Here is an 18725-nt window from a genome sequence, read left to right as displayed (position 1 = left end):
AAGAAAAAAAAACTAATAACTCAAAATAAAAGAAAACAAATTGAAAATAAAACCAAGTCAAAACCACCTAATCATTTAATTTTACTTTCAATATCCCAACAACATCAAAGAGTACAAGAATTATGGGCAAGAAACAATTTGAAGAGTTTAAAGCATAAAACTTCATAAATTTATTCACAATGCAACTTTCAAACCTTTTTTAACCTATGGAACTTAAATGAAATGCATGCCATACATAAATAGTAATTCCTTCCATTTGTATACACTCTTACACTCAAGTTTTTTATGGTGTATTTGTTTATATCCAAAGTCATTCAATGTTATAATTTATCATATGTTTGCTCTTCGATCTTATTTGCACTGTTAAGTATTACATGCAACACATGAATCAAATGATATTTATTCAAGGTTGTAATGAGGTTTTGATTAAGGTACGGTAAAATAAAGACAAAGAAAAGGTTAATAATGAAAGAATCTAGTAGAGCATAAAAAAAATGAACTCAACATCATATAATCATCACAACACATGAATTCATTATCATAAAAGCATAATTACTTAGATTTTTCAATTTCAAATTCCCACATTATATTCTCATCAAAATCATAAAGGAGATATTTTCATTTATTTCTTCTATCACCATCATGTTTTGGTTTTTTCTTTTTTCTTTCTTTCCTTTTTCTTTTTTATTTGGCCAAAACTGATCATACTCAAATTCAACACCAAACTCCATCAGATAACCACTTTTTCTCAAAATTTCCAACCATAAACCCATATAAGCATCACGCATATGTTCTACTAGTCTTTAGCGAGAGAATAGGAAACAAAATGAAAATTTAAGGCTCATAAAATATAGGTAAATAAAAGAAAAGATAAATAAGTTCAAAAGGGTCGGTAATGGATAACATGCTAAAAAGTTGGCTTTTTAGGTTCAAAATGGTTAAATTCCTACAAGCCCTTGTCATGTTCATGCATACATGTAATATAAATGTAGTCTCGATAAGATATTAAGCAAGTTCTCAAAATACATAATATTTGAATGAACAAATTCATCACATAATCATGTTGAAGGCTCAAAAGCTCAGAAAATATAAAATCATATACTAAGTCAACATGATATACTTTCAAAGCCCATCCCTAAACCAATTAAGCATCAAATATTATAAGTAAGTTCATTCATTAAGTTTATACATTTATCAAATTAACTAGTTCGAACTTATAATACATATATTCTCATCAACGATGAGAAGACCAAAAGATAAAATTAAACACTTAGGGTTTGAAATAAAAATCCAATAGAACTTTTTATTATTATTATTAAAAACAAGTACTCATACCCAAAGTAAAGTAAATCACACATGCAAAGGAAAAACAGCCAAGCATGGTTTTTGTATATTGGGTTGCATCCTAATAAGCATCTTTGTTTATTGTCTTTGGCTTAACTTCATGCCCATTTCTAAGGAGTGATCAAATTAACTTTCATCACAATACCTTTCTTAAAACCTTTATAAAAAGGTTTCAAGCCTTACCCATTCACTTTGATCACTTTGTTTGTTTTTAAAATTTGAGTTTGTGTTGCACCATGATTAAAGATATTAGTAATAACAAACATCCAATCTAATGAGAATGCAACTTACTAGGAAAAAGCTTCAAATATTAACGAAAGAGAATAAATTTTCTACCCAAACATGAAATTTCCATCCTTTTCCAACAATTTGCATAGGGGTAATGTTATTTTTTAAAAGTCCTTGATAAATATTGGATAGAACTTACATGTTCAATAAAAGAACAAATTTCCCATACACTCGTAGGATAAGACATGTAAAACCCCGGTTAAAAGATTACAGTGTTAATGAAGTGTTGGAAATTTAACCCGATTATAAAAGTAAAGATAAAAAAAAAGTTATGTGTGTGTGTGTGTGTGTGTACTAAATATAGAAATGAAGTTTTATATAATAAAACTTTAAGGTATTGTAAGTTTTAAAAATAGGTGAAGATAGGATACCTAGTTAAACAAACAAATAACAATACTAAAGAACAATGGCAATGTCATAAATATGAACTATAAGGGACATATAAATAGAAAATTTGGCTTCCTAAGAAAACCAAGTTGGCCAGCTAAACCATAAAGAAAAAGAGAGGAGATTTGATCATAATCTTTGGAAAAGCTTTGCTAAAAACACCAAAGAGAGTTAGATTAAAGGATCAAAGAGAGTTGGGAAGAGATCTAAGTAAGAAAAAATGAAGGATTTAAAGGGTTTACTTAGCTAGAGAGGGTGATTTTGAAGAAAAAGAAGAAATGAAATAGAAGTGATTAAAACTTATTTTTCCTTGTTTTTATTATCTCAATTTATTGTACCTAAATGGTAAGAAACCATAATTTGAGCTTGTTTGAATTATTAATGAGAGTTGATGTGTTTTGCATGTGGAATTGTTATATAAGTTTTGTGTTTGAATGAATGAAAGTTTAGATGGATTTTTTTATGTTATATTGAGGTTAGCAAGCATAAAAAATCATTGAGTAATGTGTTAATTGAAAGAATTGAAAAGAAAACCATAATGAAGATTAAAGGGGTTGAGATTGTTTGATTTATTTGCTATGTTAATCATATAGAATATCAATTGTAGCTCATTATGAATTATAGATAACTGAGATAGGAGTACCACTTCATATGTATGCATTATGTCATAACAGCCGAATGACGCAAATGAAGCGTTTATAAAGGTATAGTCCGAACAACGTGACATCCTCCTCAATATATGAGTTGTCGATATAAATAATAATAAATTAGGGATAAAAGAAAGGGAAAGACCGAAAAGTTCAAATGAACCAAGTCTAAAAGAAGCCAAACTAAGCTGAAGGTGGGCTTGGTAGAGTTTGGTTTGACTCGGTCAAACCGAACCTTAAGTTAGGCTTGGTCCTATCCAAAAAGAGTTAAACATAATGGGCTCAGCTTGACCAAAGTCAAATCAAACCCCATGTTTGGTCAAACTGAGTTCAAATGGGTCAAATTGAACCTAAAAAAAAATCAAATCAAGCCTGAATGGGTTAAACCACGCCCAAAATAAACTCGGTTGGGTTCAATTTGACTAGGTCAAGCCGAGCTTCTGTTGGACTTGGTTTGACAAACCCAAAAGGGTCAAACCAAGTTCATAGACTTAACATAAACTTGTTCTACACTTTTTCTTCTTCTTTTGAACCCTATCATCATCGTATATCCATAATAAAAACTCAAGATTCAAGATATTATTAAATAGATGTTTGGAATTTTGATAACATTGGCCTCGTCAATGAAAGGAAGATTTCTTGAATAAAAATTGTTGTTTAAATTTCATTATTGAAAACTCTAGCAAATGAAGCAAATTCCAAAACCACTATGTATCATAACATTTATAACAACCACAAATTCAATTTCACACGCTGTATAAAAAAAAAAAGTAAGTTGCGAGCTATGATTATCATATAACCAATAATCCAAGCTAGCTTCAGGGGGATTAAGATTTAAGCTGATCTTGATTCATTTATTTTCAGTAAAGAAGTGGTTGATGGTGGGCATGATTTCAGGTGGGCGAGTTCTCAAGAATCTGCGCAGGCCATGCTCAGCATACCTCTCTCCTTCCTCATTGTTTCCTAGCACTCCCATGCTACGTTTTGCTTTGTTGATTCTGTTAATCAATTCCAGCAAAGGAAAAACGATCAACAAAGTGAAAATAGAATATTTCTGTGAGTGTAAGAATTTAGTGTACCTGACATCAGGGTTCAGGAAGACGTTCCTTGTAAGCTGAAAGATGCACAAACTTGTTACACAGGTCATTGCAGCCAATAGCGGGTAGACCTGGCAGCACAAAACACTCAAGCCCATGAGATGCAAGAAGATCAAATATCATGCAAAGAGAAACTAGCCCAGATGGTACTGCTGCTTTAGCCCATTTTAGCCCATGATCTTTACAGAATTATAAAATAGTTGAAGCCCCTTGAAAATGGTGGTGATGATGCTTGCTTACCTCTGGCTTCATCCAACGCCCCATTGGAAGGCTTTTGCTCCTATATGCAAAGCTGCTGATGTTTTAATGTTCTCCTTGGACTTCAAGAAATAAGCCAACTGCTGTATTGAATCGTTATACTCACAGGCAGAGGTGCTATTATTTTGTTTATATATATAGTGCCATGTCATAACTTTAGCCAGCTCCAGCTGAGGAGAATGACTTGACCAGCAATGTAAGGTATATTCTGGACTGCAGATTTCAGTGGGCTGAGAATTAACGATGACTTTTACACGATGAAACCAGGGGCACTAGCCTCTTGTTTTGCTAAATTTGGAACTTTCCATGACCCGATGGATCTGTTGACGAGTTTGAGCTTCTTTGTCTTTTTAATCTGTGTTCCCATTTCGGAAATTATTTATGGATTGGAATTCTTGCCTAAAATTTACATTTTGGATTTTATTTCTTCTAATCTAAATGCTATTATTGCCTGTTTCATGGTGAACTTGTTTTCTCCAAAGAAGTAAAGGGAATCCAGGCACAAAGACATGCAAGTCATTCTTAGCATAGTTATTAAACCCGGCTCGGAAGTTGATCCGGCCAAGGGGCCGGGTCCTGGGTTTCATGGGTCAACCCGGAAAAATTAAAAAAAATTAAAATTTTAATACTTTATATGAAAAAATTAAGAAAATCCATGTAAATATAGGTTATACATATTGTAAATAACGAAATTTAAAACAATATTTTAAAAATATTTTTATTCCACATTAAAAAGATATTATGTTAAGTTTTTAAGTTAAAGTATTTAAATCAAAAAAAAATTTTATCTCACATTGTAAAAAACATAGTTTTTTTCTTGGGAAAATAAAGTATATATGCCAATGGGTTTCAAATCTCATATTTGAAAAAAAAAAATCGAGTCTCGCCCGGGTCTCGGGTTGACCCGGGTTTGACTAGGTCGTTGCACTGACCGGTCTTTTAACAAACCCGGACCGGTCCAGCCCCCGGATCAGTCGGGTCCCGAGTCGACCCGCCGGGCCGGTCCAGGTTTAATAACTATGATTTTTAGTTATATCATTTTTTTTTATGAGAATTATATAAGTTATATCTTGAATTTTTAATTGTTTAAGTAAATTAATTTTAAAATATAGTATCAAAATTTTATTACCTAAACTGCAATAATTTGAATATCATGGTATCTATTTTATTTGAAAAAAATAAGTATGAATTAGTGCAGTTTCAAAGTTTTTTTATTAAATTATTTCTTTATCTAGTCAATTCTGTATCGTTGAATTTTTTTCTCTTTAGTAACGAGGAATTTTGAGGTTGCACTTTCTCGATACAGGTTCAATAAAGTACAAACATACTCCTAATCAATTCGACACAGCTGTCAATTAAGATTGGAATCCATATGCTCGGAAGAAGGGAGAAGGGGATTCCTTTTATCAAGGATGGAAGATAGGAGCGAATCTTGGTCTAATTAGACACAACGACACCATGATTATACAACTCGGTGGATTAGCTTGTTTATTCAGTGACTGGAAGCTTTTCAAGTTTGATTTTATTTTGAATTATTTTTTATATTCATCTAATTAAATTTAAAATAAATTGTCTTATAACATATTAATTTTATAAAACCTGTGTATATTAAAACTAATAATTAAAAAAATTAAAACAACATCATTTTAAATAAAAATAATATATATGAGTTGACTACATGATTCGTGATTGACTAAACAACCTAATAACTCGAGTTTAAATTATGTCATATTCCATGTCAGGTCTTGTCACAAGAATAAGTGGGGGCTAAAATCCCCAAAATTTTATTTTGTTCATGTAGTATTATATATATTTTTCAATTATGCCCCATAAAGTTATAAATTAGCATCTTATAAATACTTATTAATTAAAATGTTTTTAACAATAATAAATGGTTTCTCATTTGATTTAGTTTAAGAAATTGGATTTACCTACTTATCCATTTAATGTACATTAAAATCGTTTATATTAGAAAACAAATGTATAGCAAAATGATTTTCCTTTTTTACTTAAATAAGATGCACAAAATTTTAAAACTAGAAATTTAAGCTAATAATTAACAAAACTTAATTGTCGTGGCAATATGAATTTACTATGAATTAAAACAGTAAAATTACAGCTTTATCCTTAACCAAGAAAATCAATAAACTGATCTTGGAGAGTAAATGAGTTTTTTCACATGATCCATTAGTTATTCTTGAATTAATTTGGGGCAGCGTGGTCTTTTTCATATTTTTATGCATAGTAAAATGACTTAAATACTTGTAAAAGAAAAAAAAAAACACCTGACTACCTTATAAGGGCTTTTTTGGAATTCTAACTTTTAAAACACAATGAAATTACCATATTATCCTTAGATTTAATATTTTTAAAACAAGACTCAATGGGATTTTTTATACTTTCACATTGGTTTTTTGTTATTATCAGGTGAGTTTAGAGGTAATTTGATATTATAATCAATATAAAAAACAAAAGAAAAAAGTAGCTTAAGCTCCAACGTGTTAGCCGCCCCACTATATTCAAGTGACATAATGGCGATTTAAGGTGGCCAAAAAGACCTTCCTTGGTAATTTTTTTATTGGTCTCAGCAGTGCCTACCTCTTTGAGTGGTGCATGTATTGTAATACTCGACAGTTTGGCATTGATTGATTTTTTTCTTCTCTCTCTCTCCCTCCTTGAATTGTGTGTTGCCTCTAAAAAACTTCACAATAACCCTTCAGTTTGTTTTTCCTTCAGATTTAGCCCATATTTTTTTAGTTATAATTTTTTTATTTGTATAAATTATTTCAATTTGAAATTTGTTTTTAATTTCATTCTCCTTAAATTTTTTTCATCTCTTAAATTTGGTTCACATTCTTTTCATTGTTATTTTTTTAATAAAGATGATTTTTAAAATTGATTTTTTTATGATTTCATCCTTAATTTGTTTTTTCTATCAGGATTGGTCCTCATTCTTTTAATTATTATTTTTTTCTTTGAAAACTTTTTTAAATTGATTATTTTTTTTATTTTATCATTCAACATTAATTTGGTTGGGAAATAGGCCTATTGATTGGGCATGGGTCAGGATTTCACAAATCATGAATATGGGTGATGAACTCATGTTTAGAAGATTTATCCGGGTTTACTTCATTTTTCATATTATTAAATTAGGATTGCCTTTTTTAATATTATTAAATTAATTGAGCTTATTAAACCTAGTTGACATAATGATTGGATTCTTAATATTTTTCTTCTTCTTTAGAAACTCTAGTGTCACCTTAAATTCGTTTTGTTTTTACATTCGAAAAAAATTAAGCTCAACCCGCGGTGTAGCGCCAACCACCAATGTAGGTTTACTTGAGTCACTTTTGTTGGGTCTTTTTCTTAAATTGATTTTTTTTTAATCTTTGGCCTTCAATATTTGGTTCATTAGAATTAGACTTTCTAATTTGTTTCAGTATGGGTTCCATAAGGTTATTATCGTCTCATGCCCTGACTTGCAGGTTTTGAAAGTTAACCATGATTAGCCTGAATCAATCCTGTGTCGTTGTCTAAATACTTTTAAAAAAATATATATCAACAAATATGTAACCATTTAAATATTGTAAAAGTGTTTCGTTAAGTGTGCATCAAATTTTTTACTTCCTAACATCTTTATATTTTTTTAAGGTTGCAAAAAAATGATTTGACATGTGACAAAGCATGGATCAAAATACTAGTATATACTATTGAAATCATTTGCATTTGTAACTCAAATAAAGCCTTTATTAGTAACTAGAAAACTATCTAAAATAATAATTAATTTGTTAAATACATGTTATTTAAAAATCTTTCTTATTTAGTAAAACTTATAACTCAATAAATTAATTATATAAAATATAGCAATAAATATATTAATTTTTTTATTTTTTATAAAGACATTAGATGCACATATACACACAAGCATACTATTAATATGAGCCAATTTATTTTGACCCCTTTCATTTATTTAATTTTTTGTTTTTTTGGAACATGAACGATACAATACATCATCTAGCAAAACCATAAGTTATGGTTATGTAACTAACTTTCTGAAATCTAAATCTTGCCCACATAATCGAATGTTTACTATAAGAAATTCAATGTTGAACCTGAACCGTATCAATAGAAAAAAAAACCTTTGGAAGGATGAAATTGGGTAAAAAAAAAAAACAAAGCTCGAATCAACTCGAGATGGCTAAGTAATAAGGAGTGATTCAGGTCAACCCACTAAATCCGCGATCCAAATCCTAAAATTAGAATAACTCAAATGAAAAGAAATCAAAGAAAACCTCAAAGATATTTTTTAAAAAAAATTAATGTCAAATGATGAAATCGAAAAAGAAAATAAGTAAAAAAAAAAGATGTTAACTGATGTTAACTTTTAAAACTCATGGCCTGAGTCATCAAACCAGAAGCACCATACATAGAAAAAACATGAAACTCAATCCCCAACAAATCAAACGTTGAATGATGAAATAGAAATAAAAACCAATTAAAAAAAGGACCAAAAACAAAAATAGCAATTCAAAGAGAAAGGATAAAAATAAAAAAAAAATTACAAAGCAAAAAAAAATATTCAATTGAAAGGTGAAATCGAAAAGAAAAACAACTTTAACAAAAGGATAAAAAAATCAAAAGAACAATGACCAAATTAAAAAAAAAAGATAATATACCATAAATTTAGATTAAAGGATGAAATTGAAAACCAATAAAAATTGTACAAAATCATTAAGATAAAAAATAGAAATAAAAAAAATAAGGATAAAAGTTGAAAAAACAACACATGACAAATTAGAATTGAAGGATGAAATGAAAGAAAATCAAAACTTAACAAAAGAGCCAAGAAAAAAAATTAGAAATAAGAAAACAGAGATCAAATCTAAATAAAAAACAAATTGAGAGGTTGCTTTAAAACTTTTGGGGGTCAAGCGCAGAAACTAAGGAGGAGAGAGAAAAGAAAGGATAAAAAAAAATAGGACACTGACACCAAACAAGACATCTCCTAGCAACACGTGTCAGCTAGTGATAGAGAGGTCGTCGAGACAATTTGGATACCGCCCCGGAAGCTAGTGTTTGACCGCCAAGAGACGCATACGCGCCGCCCAAAGATCACATCACCAGTCTTCTCCTCGGTTTAAATTTTATAAAAAGAAGACCAATGAGTGAAGTGTAAAACAAGAAAAAAAAAGGGACCAAAATGAAATTGGACTCCTTGCTCTCAAGTAATTAGGGGGAAATGACAAGATTTTAACTATAAATAGTAAAAGAAAAGGGGGTAAGAAGGAGGAAAAAAACTCTAGCCGTCATGAAAAAATTGAGACGGAGTGAAAGAGATAGGAGAAAGTGTGATGAGAAATGAAGAAAAAAAATGAGAGAATAACATTATTCATCTTCTCTTACCTTTCTCCCATGAAAAAAAAAACATAAATAAACCATAGCCAACATATCCTCTCACCACACCAGTATCACCACCATGCTAGCAACACAATGTTACTAGTAGCCACCATTATCAGTGGCAAATTATAAAATAGTAGCGATGTCGACCACTAAACAACCACTCTCCATCAAAACTTCTCTTATTGATTTCTCTTTCTTAAACCTCTATTTCTGATAAGGCCATCATCATTTTCTCCCTTTGATGAGTATTACACAATCATATAAGTCATGTAACCCTTATATGAGTAGATTTGATTGAAAAAGAAACAATAGAGAGAGAAACACAAAAACCAAAACTTCATCGTCTCCAATCTCCCTCCACATATGATAGTGGTTGACATCACTGATATCAATCAACAGAGGATGGAGTGGCATATCTTGCGAGCCAGTACAATAGCAATGTTGACTACCAAACGATCCTATTCAATGTATGGCTATCAGGCGTCGTCATTGTTGCCATTATCCCAACCACTATCTTAGCCATCTTAGTCCATTTTTTACCACCTTATAAGGTTCATTTTGAACCCTAAACATTTTTTTGAATAATTATTTTAGTTTATTATTGACTTTGATGTGTTTTACGATGAGAGTTTTAGGATTAAATAATTTTTTATTATTGGATTGGTAGTTGTGCTTAGATGATGTCGGATGGACCTCTTAAATTTGAATCTTGCTTTCTTGTGTTTGCATTCATTGTCATCTTTAGCATTACAATGTCTTCTTCTCCATGCATGAGTATTTACGCATTTAATACCAGGAGCATATGTTAGCACTATCTTTTGGTTTAAATAACATGGAAACAATACCTCCATTCATGCATGTATGTTTAGAATGGGCTTGTATTTTGGTTATAAATGAAAGAAGAAGGGAAAATTAACAAGATTGAAAAAAAATAAGGACTAAATCAAAGAAATTTTAAAAATTGAGAGACTAAATTGAAAGAATAAGGGAAAAGTGTTGGCACTTATTTCACACATGTTGCGGCGTGAGGAAGGCTCGCCCCTTTTGAGCAGTGCGTGGGACTTCTTATGTTCTCCATTTAGTGTTTTCTTGGATCATTGAGGCGCCTTCTTCCCTATAAGACAACACGCGTGGTAGTAGGTGATCCGATGTGACTCTAACAACCCATTTTTCTTTCTTTTCTCTCTCTCCTTGTCTCGGTTTCCATTACTGGCTTATTCATAATTTCTCCGCTTAGGCCTCAATTTTTTTCTATTCTTCAATTCCAGTCTTTGACTATCGATCTTTAGAAAAATAATGAATCCAAACAATATTATCTCGTAAAATTGAATACTAACTCTAAGTCAAGATATGTTTTAGATACCATGATAACCATATAAGAGGTAGATTAAAATAAATTGTCAACTCTAAATTTCATTAAACACATAATGTAATAACTAAATTAAAAATAAATAAATTGTTAACATAAAAAAACAAACAAAACCAAAACGCAAAAAAAAATCACAAAATACTATAGATTACTATTGTAATTATAATCTCAAACTCTTTAGTTTTTGTTATTATAAAATATAAAATTATAATACCACTGTGGTTCATGACAAGGAAAGAAAATTTTACTTGTTAGCTTTACAAAATCGCAGTCTTTAACTAACTCATTTGTATGAATCTCCACGTATAGGAAATTTCCCTTTCATGTGGCAGCCTTCAAATTCATAATATGTGGCGGTTGCGCTAAGCTGCATGCGTAGGGTAAGGTATTAATTTAATGAACCTATGTGGGGGAATATATAATATATTAATATTATGCTTTCGTACAATTAGTCTCCTGCTATGAATATAAAAGTATGGCACGCCCTACTTTGTTGTAATTGTAAAGCCTCCTTCAAGACATTGATTATTGTATTCTCAATCATATCAGATGGGTATTTTGCATTTTCACACCACATTTTGTCTATATCCTTCTGATAAGATATTGTATTCTAAATCTTGTAAGATGGGGATTGAACATTTTCCTGATATGATCCAATTCATGATTTTTATCCCGAGGAGGAAAGAAAGAGAAAGATAGTTGAAGAGTATTTTTCATTCACAGCTATGCATGCATGAAATTAGAAGTGCTAAGCAAATCAGTCACTGTCTTGAAACAAAGAATGCATAGGAATTTTGATGTTTGCATGTTGTCAGAACTATACCTGTCGCATCAACATAGAATCAGAAATGTTAACATGTTATTCTCAACAAAAAAAAAAAAAAAAACCATGAAAATGTTCCCAGTTTTTAACGACCAGTAGCTCAGTCTCTATATATCTCGAACACATAGCTTATTATTCTTTCCCAGTAGCCACTAAGAAGTTGTAGCTTGAAACAATTAGAGAAGACTGATTTTAAAGAAGATTTTGTGTAGAAGAGTCAGTAATATAACAACTACATTGTAGCCCTGATGAAAATGAGATTTCTCTTCTTTATTGTCTTGTTTCTTGTGCTCTTTTCTTGTTCAGGTAAAGTTTAAGCTTCTTCATTTGTGCTTGGATTTAACTTCCTTCTGCTTACTGATATTCTAGCTCTCTTATGTTGTCATTGCAGGTGCATATGATCCTTTGGATCCAACTGGAAATGTAACAATAAAATGGGATATTATGTCTTGGACGACAGATGGCTATATTGTAAGTATTAGATCAATCAGATATTATGGCTAAATTTATCATTCTATACAACACATTGCTAAAATTGAGCTGTGATGATGGTTCCGCTGCCAAAAAAACTTCCCAGGCAATTGTAACATTGTTCAACTTCCAAACGTTCCGGCACTTCATGAAACCTGGATGGACCATAGGCTGGACATGGGCAAAGAAAGAAATCATATGGTCCATCAATGGTGCTCAAGCGGTTGAACAAGGCGACTGCTCCAAGTTCAAAGCAAACATACCTCATTCCTGCAAGAGAAGCCCTGCAGTTGTGGACTTGCTTCCCGGTGCTCCTTTCAACCAGCAATTCGGTAATTGTTGCAAAGGCGGAGTAGTGGCAGCATGGGGCAAAGATCCTTCAGCTGCTGTCTCTCAATTTCAGATTACTGTTGGATTATCCGGTACTTCAAATAAAACAGTGAAACTTCCAAAGAGCTTCACCTTGTTAGGTCCAGGACCAGGATACACTTGTGGCCCTCCAAAGATGGTGCCTTCCACCAAGTTTCTTACTCCTGATGGTCTGCGAAGAACTCAGGCCCTGTGTAAGTTTTCCTTTTCCCACTACAGTATAGCAGTCTTTTGAAATGCAGGCAGCAGGCTGCTCACCTCTATCCTTGTTTTTATGCAGTGACTTGGAATGTTACCTGCACTTACTCACAATTCATGGCAAGAAAAAACCCAAGTTGCTGTGTATCTCTTTCATCTTTCTACAATCAGATACTCACTCCCTGCCCAACTTGTGCGTGCGGTTGCCAAAACAATGACACTTGTGTCAAGTAAGCCACCATTTCCATTACCTCAGACTCTAATGTCTCCCAGATTAGTGATTTTTACTGGAGAAACGAAGTCATGAAATGTATTATGTTGACGCAGTGGCGATTCCAGAATTCTTCAATTGCCGGTAGGAAACACAACCCGGAAAGATAATAGCTCTCTTCTGCAATGCACACACCATATGTGCCCGGTTCGAGTGCACTGGCATGTGAAGGTGAACTATAAGGAGTACTGGCGTGTCAAGATTGCGATCACAAATTTCAACTACATGAAGAACTACTCGACTTGGACCCTCGTTGTACAGCATCCGAATCTCAACAACGTAACGCAAGTTTTTAGCTTCGAGTACAAACCTCTCATTGCCTATGACTCGATAAGTGAGTATCAGGAAATCTTACAATTCTATCACGATGAGATTGCGTCAGAAACAAACTTTGATTTAACATTCCTTCTATGTGATATGCAGATGACACAGGGATGTTCTATGGCATGAAGGACTACAATGACGTATTAATGGAAGCAGGGCCACTTGGAAATCTTCAATCTGAGGTGCTTCTTCAGAAGGACCAGAACACTTTCACCTTCAAGCAGGGATGGGCATTTCCACGGAAAGTCTACTTCAATGGCGATGAGTGCATGGTACCCCCGCCAGATACATACCCATTTCTGCCCAATTCTGCTCATGGATCCCCACACTTCTCCATGTTGATTTCTACGTTGATTTTCCTGTTCGTGTATATCTGGTAATTTATGGCGTTTGAGGCAGAGGAAATAATAGAGCATCAGAAGTTCTGAGCCCAGATACATTTTGACAGATAACTGGAGCATAGTTACGCAACAAAATTGCTCTGTGTCATGAAAAATGGAGCAAGTGGTGGTCTATGATAAGTAGGATAACCAAAAAACAAGAAAAATCTACCTCTAGTTTGTGCAAATGTTTTCTTTTTTATTGCTTTTTATTTATGTTGTAATGGTACTCGAGCCATTGAAATTCTACCAACAAGATTGATAATATTACAGGGACTACATGCAAGCACAACAGCTAGAAGTGACAAAATAGCAGTGAATTCATCCACCAATGTATTAGCACCAACCGTTGTGCACTGAAACAAAACACACCATTTTGAAGCCAGTGAAATGCCGAATATCATCCCATATAGCCATAAACTTTTCACCTTGCTTCCAATATGTAATCAGGTCAAGCAGATCCAGTCGAAAAAATTTGTTAGGTTGGTTACCGCATCGTTTAGTGAACCTCGACAGTCTACGCGTATCCATATAAGAAAGCCAAAACAGAAAAGAAGGCTATCATTAGCATAAGCGGTGAAGTAAGCTGGCGTGAACTTGCATTAGGCAACCATGGATACGCATCTGGAGGAGGCATAACGCAATTGTCACCATTGAAATAGATTCTCCGAGGGAAGGCCCAGCCTTTATCAAAGGTAAAAGTTGACTTGTCCTTTCGAAAAAGTAGCTCTGACTGAACATTACCAGAACGACCGGCTTGCATAAGCAAGTCATTGTAGAACTTTACTCCCCACAACATGGCAGTATCATCTGTCCGAAAAGTATAACATGATGAGAATCCCCATTTTACATTCTATTGAGGAAAAAGATACAAATTTATAAAGTAAATAAAACCAACCACAGGGGACATGTAACTTACTAATAGCTGAATAAGGAGATAATGACTGGTAGTTAAAACTGAAACTCTGGGTCAGATTGTCAAAGTTGGGGTGTTGCACAACTAAGTTCCATTGCGTATAGTTCATGTTATAATTGAAATTTGTAATTGTGACCTTAACGCGCCAGTATTGCTTGTAGTTAAGCTTAACATGCCAGTGAACTCTGATCGGGCACATGTGACTTGTGCATTGGACAAGAGGCATAGGGTTGTTATTCCCTAGACTCGAAACAACCGAAGCTAAATGTGGTGCATTTGGACTGCAAACAAAAAAATTTCAAGGAATAGTAAATTTTGCATATTCAGCACATACAAAATGGATATATGTATATATTCTGGAGACCCAAAGCTACAAGAAAGAAAAATGATGTTTCCAATAAGAGAACTTACTCAACACAACCCCCCGAATCCGAATTGTTTCTTTGGCAGCCACAGGTGCATTTTGGACAAGGAACTATAGTGTCGTTGTAGAATGATGAGAGGGAGACACAGCAACTAGGAGTCTTCTGAGCCAGGAATTGTGAATATGTGCAAGTAACGTTCCATGTCACTGCAATAAAAAAAGTTCAGATGTTCATTATGCTATTGCCATGGATGCAGATTTAGATCGATTAAAAGGGCAAGCATTGTTTTGAGATTTTCTCCCATCTGCACTTTAAATTTCAGTTAAAGGGATTCATCATAGATGATAGCTATGTTCTAAAGCGAATTGTTGATTATGCAAAACAAATGCATAGATGCTGCTCTCTACTCTTCTGTATTTTACTTACTCAAAGCTTGAGTGATTCTCCTTTTATCTGTAGACATAAATCTAGTAGGCTTAACAATTTTTGCACGAGCACAAGTATAACCAGGTCCTGGTGCCTTCAGAGTGAAGTTTTTTGGTAATCTCACTGTTTTGTTACTGGTTCCAGCTGAACCCACGCTAAGCTGGAAGGAGCTTGCTGCATTGGCTGGATCTTGCGCCCATGAGCTGATAACTCCCCCCTTGCAGCAATTTGCAGTCTGCTGGTTATAAGGAGTTCCTGGCAATAAATCTACAACCGTCGGACTCTTTTTACAACAATGTGGAACGTTTCCTTTGAATTTTGAACAATCTCCTTGGTCGGTTGCTTGGCCTCCCAGCATGCTCCATATTACCTCCTTCTTTGCCCATGTCCATCCCAGTGACCATCCTGGTGCTTGAATGTGACGATACTGCTGGAAGTTGTAAATCGTGACAACAGCCTATCATGCATGAAGGTGTTAGCAAATCACAGATGTGGGAGTCTCAAGAGAAACTACGAGTTTAATGGATGCTAACAAACCATGAATGTGAGAAAAACGCAAAAGAGAAACTGCTAAACAGTTCAGTAGATTATGATATGCTGATCAAGTACACCCTTCTTTAATGAGATAAAGGCCTTAGAATCCAGTGAGGAACAGGTAGCCCAAATTATTGAAGAAACATCGGACTGGAAAACTTCAATCATGCACCACTAGAACTTGTAACAACTCTAAAAGTTGATAAGCTCAAGGAACTCTTATGAACTCAAGTAAAATGAAAACTGAATACAGAGTAGGTGGAGGATTGATTGTAACTTCCAAGCAACAAGACAAAAAAGAAAAACCACTTCAGCGACTAAACATAGCTAATAATCTAAAGCAAAACACTGCCAATAATCTAAGGCAAGCAACGAAACATAGAGCATATCAAACATAAATAACAAATTTACTGTACATTGTTCTTCTGGGAGAATCAAAATTGTAATCCATGTTCAAAATATAAGCTTCCTATCATTAGTTGATTATGTAAGCTTCCTATCAAATTTACTGTACATTGATTAGTACTTACGACATAGCCATCAGCAGTCCAGCTTATGATGTCCCATTTGATTGTAATATTCCCAGTAGGGTCAAGAGGATCATAGGCTTCTGAAAAATTAATAAACAGCAACTTGCATTAGAAAGACAACGACCTAAAAAGTAGGATTAAAAAATTAGAAATTTAAAGTTATAGGTAGAAGGAGTAAGAGCTCAAAAATCAAACATATTGGCCAACAATTAAAATGGCAATTGCACTAAATTTAACAAAAAACTTTAAACCAAAAATAGGAAGGAAAAAAAAAGATCATATAAGCATGCATCACTTATCGCTCTAGCACTAGTGTGTGATCGGAAAATACTAACAAAAAAACATCGATGTTTGTTTCACGCCAAAATCATTTTTGAAAGGCATCTCAACGTAGTTCCAAACACAAAAACAAACTGTTCCGTAAGCCTCCAATTTTTCACTTTCTAATTGTACTTTCTTAGTTACTAATCATGCTTGAATGATGAAACCACAATCCCAGATGGTTTTACGTTAGCCACAACCCATAGTAGAAAGCTATGAATAGACATAGAAAAAGCTCAGGAGTTTAACGAAAACCCATTAACAAAAACACCTAAAATACACCAAAACAACATGATTCTTCAATGTTTTATATAATGAAACCACCCCATTTCCTCATTCATCAAATTCAAGAAACAAACTTTCCCAAATACCACTCTAATTAATGAACCAAACCCCCAACAATTTCCATTTTGTGAAAAAAAAAATTGAAAGAACTACACCCCATCAATAACTCAAAGAGTCCAGCTTCTGAAAGACAGAGAAAAAAAAAACATAGAGAGAAATTTTGCCAACCTGTTGAAGTAAAACTAGCGCACCAAAGCACAAAAAGCAGCAGGACAGTGAATTTTGAGAACAAACTCATCATGGGAGAGACAAGAAAGCCCATTTCTTGACACACAGATTATGTTGTGTGTTTTGATTACTTGTTTCTTTGTTTAGTTCAAAGACCAAAAAAACTAAAAAGAGTAAAGAACACGGTGACGACTAACTGGCTGGCACTTGTTAATGCTGTTAGCTCAGTTTAGGGTCTAAAAAGCGGACTTTTAAGACCTCTTTAATGCTTCAATGACACGTTTTGGTGAAGAAAATGCAAACTCAAATTGCTTTCATTGTTAAAAAACCATTAACTTTTGCTTCTCTTTGGGTTGGATTTGTCTAAAATTCCTTTTCGGATACATAGATTTTATGAGTTTAGTTGACTGATTTTAATAATGGGATGGATGACAGTTGTTTATTATGGTGTTAGAAAATGACATTGTTAAAAAACCATAAAACCATAGGCTAGTTGAATTTTGTGGTGGGCCCAATGCATGACCCTGGTTTGTCTGTCGTTTTAGTTAAGTGACAAGTCTTGTTAGTTTAGCTTAGCTTTTGAAGAAATCAGTGACTTTTGTGTGTCATCCTCCACTTGTACCCTGCCATTACTGTTACTGTTTGTGACTAAGATAATTAACTATTAATTAACTATTAACTAGAAATCTAAAATGCGTGGTAATTTTACTGTAGGTATAAAACACTGTGGGCGTTCATTTTTGCAATTTCATTTCGGTCCTCAAGGGTTTCTTTTGTGCAATTTAATCCTAATTGAAAGCCAATTACTTTTGATTTCTTAGTCAATGGTGAAATTGAAAGATCGGGATAAAAAAAGCATCAAACATGGATCGCGTGTTAAAAGTTTTGGGAAAGATACATGTTGGTCCTTTAACTTTAAAAATTACACAAATCTTTAAATTTTGGTACATCAATTTTTCTCTAATTCAATTTTGATATAAAAGTTTATTTTTGTTACTTTTTAATCCCTGGTTGAGAGAGGAAAGAGAGGTCACTGGATTTTAAAGATAGAGAGAGAAAAGTCATTGACACTGATTTAAGCCACTAAAACAGTCAATATTTGTGTCAAATGGTTTGATTTGATGAGGGGAGTTCATATTAGATGTTTTTTACCTTGAAAGTTCATGAAAAAACATATTTGAACTCGGGTAAATTTTTAGTTTAGGGTTTATTTTGGTTTAGTGGCATGTTTTTGGTTTTTATAGGCCATGTATAAGTTTATCACGGATCCTAAAATGTTTTTGTATGTGTTTTGGATCAAAATGGGTTGAAAAATAGATTTTGAGTCCAAAAAACCTTAAGCCTCAATTATTGGGCAACCATAATAAATCAAACGACGTGTTGTTAGTTTTTTTTCAAAAAATATTAAAGCGGCGTGACTTTCCAAGCCTAGTAGCACTTGGACTTTGCTTTTTTCTTTTTTCTTTTCTATTTTTTAATTAATGCTTTTTCATA

General features: G+C 33.2%; 3 protein-coding genes across 3 annotated transcripts; 1 reads left to right on the top strand and 2 right to left on the bottom strand.

Annotated features, from left to right (window-relative positions):
* Positions 1–3301: 3301 nt before the first annotated feature.
* Positions 3302–4141, bottom strand: LOC7463067 (uncharacterized). Its single transcript, XM_002305355.4, has 3 exons — positions 4004–4141; positions 3746–3834; positions 3302–3664 (listed from the first exon to the last, which is right to left on the bottom strand). The coding sequence occupies exons 1-3, from the start codon at positions 4025–4027 to the stop codon at positions 3517–3519; spliced, it is 261 nt and encodes an 86-aa protein (XP_002305391.1). The 5' UTR covers positions 4028–4141; the 3' UTR covers positions 3302–3516.
* A 7599-nt stretch (positions 4142–11740) lies between these two features.
* On the top strand, positions 11741–13893 carry LOC7480591 (COBRA-like protein 4). The gene is made up of 6 exons (XM_002306022.4): positions 11741–11919; positions 12005–12084; positions 12191–12647; positions 12734–12881; positions 12979–13256; positions 13346–13893. Exons 1-6 carry the CDS (start codon positions 11862–11864, stop codon positions 13624–13626), a joined length of 1302 nt encoding a protein of 433 aa, XP_002306058.1. The 5' UTR covers positions 11741–11861; the 3' UTR covers positions 13627–13893.
* LOC7480590 (COBRA-like protein 2) lies at positions 13805–17589 on the bottom strand. The gene is made up of 6 exons (XM_002305354.4): positions 17232–17589; positions 16398–16477; positions 15334–15790; positions 14954–15113; positions 14546–14823; positions 13805–14436 (listed from the first exon to the last, which is right to left on the bottom strand). The coding sequence occupies exons 1-6, from the start codon at positions 17323–17325 to the stop codon at positions 14144–14146; spliced, it is 1362 nt and encodes a 453-aa protein (XP_002305390.1). The 5' UTR covers positions 17326–17589; the 3' UTR covers positions 13805–14143.
* Positions 17590–18725: the final 1136 nt, after the last annotated feature.

This window comes from Populus trichocarpa, chromosome 4, assembly GCF_000002775.5.
Source record: "Populus trichocarpa isolate Nisqually-1 chromosome 4, P.trichocarpa_v4.1, whole genome shotgun sequence".
Classification (NCBI taxonomy): Eukaryota; Viridiplantae; Streptophyta; class Magnoliopsida; order Malpighiales; family Salicaceae; genus Populus; species Populus trichocarpa.
Note: the sequence above shows the minus strand (reverse complement) of the source record. Positions and strands in the feature narration are given on the sequence as shown.

Coding starts and splice junctions, on each gene's coding strand:
- LOC7463067 (XM_002305355.4), bottom strand. CDS start 4,027: ATGGGGCGTTGGATGAAGCCAGAG. Junction 3,835..4,003: donor GGCGTTGGATGAAGCCAGAG/GTAAGCAAGCAT, acceptor TTGTGCTGCCAG/GTCTACCCGCTATTGGCTGC. Junction 3,665..3,745: donor TTCCTGAACCCTGATGTCAG/GTACACTAAATT, acceptor ATTGATTAACAG/AATCAACAAAGCAAAACGTA.
- LOC7480591 (XM_002306022.4), top strand. CDS start 11,862: ATGAAAATGAGATTTCTCTTCTTTATTGTCTTGTTTCTTGTGCTCTTT. Junction 11,920..12,004: donor TGTGCTCTTTTCTTGTTCAG/GTAAAGTTTAAG, acceptor TTGTCATTGCAG/GTGCATATGATCCTTTGGAT. Junction 12,882..12,978: donor AACAATGACACTTGTGTCAA/GTAAGCCACCAT, acceptor ATGTTGACGCAG/TGGCGATTCCAGAATTCTTC.
- LOC7480590 (XM_002305354.4), bottom strand. CDS start 17,325: ATGGGCTTTCTTGTCTCTCCCATGATGAGTTTGTTCTCAAAATTCACT. Junction 16,478..17,231: donor CGCTAGTTTTACTTCAACAG/GTTGGCAAAATT, acceptor TTAATTTTTCAG/AAGCCTATGATCCTCTTGAC. Junction 15,791..16,397: donor GGACTGCTGATGGCTATGTC/GTAAGTACTAAT, acceptor CATGCATGATAG/GCTGTTGTCACGATTTACAA.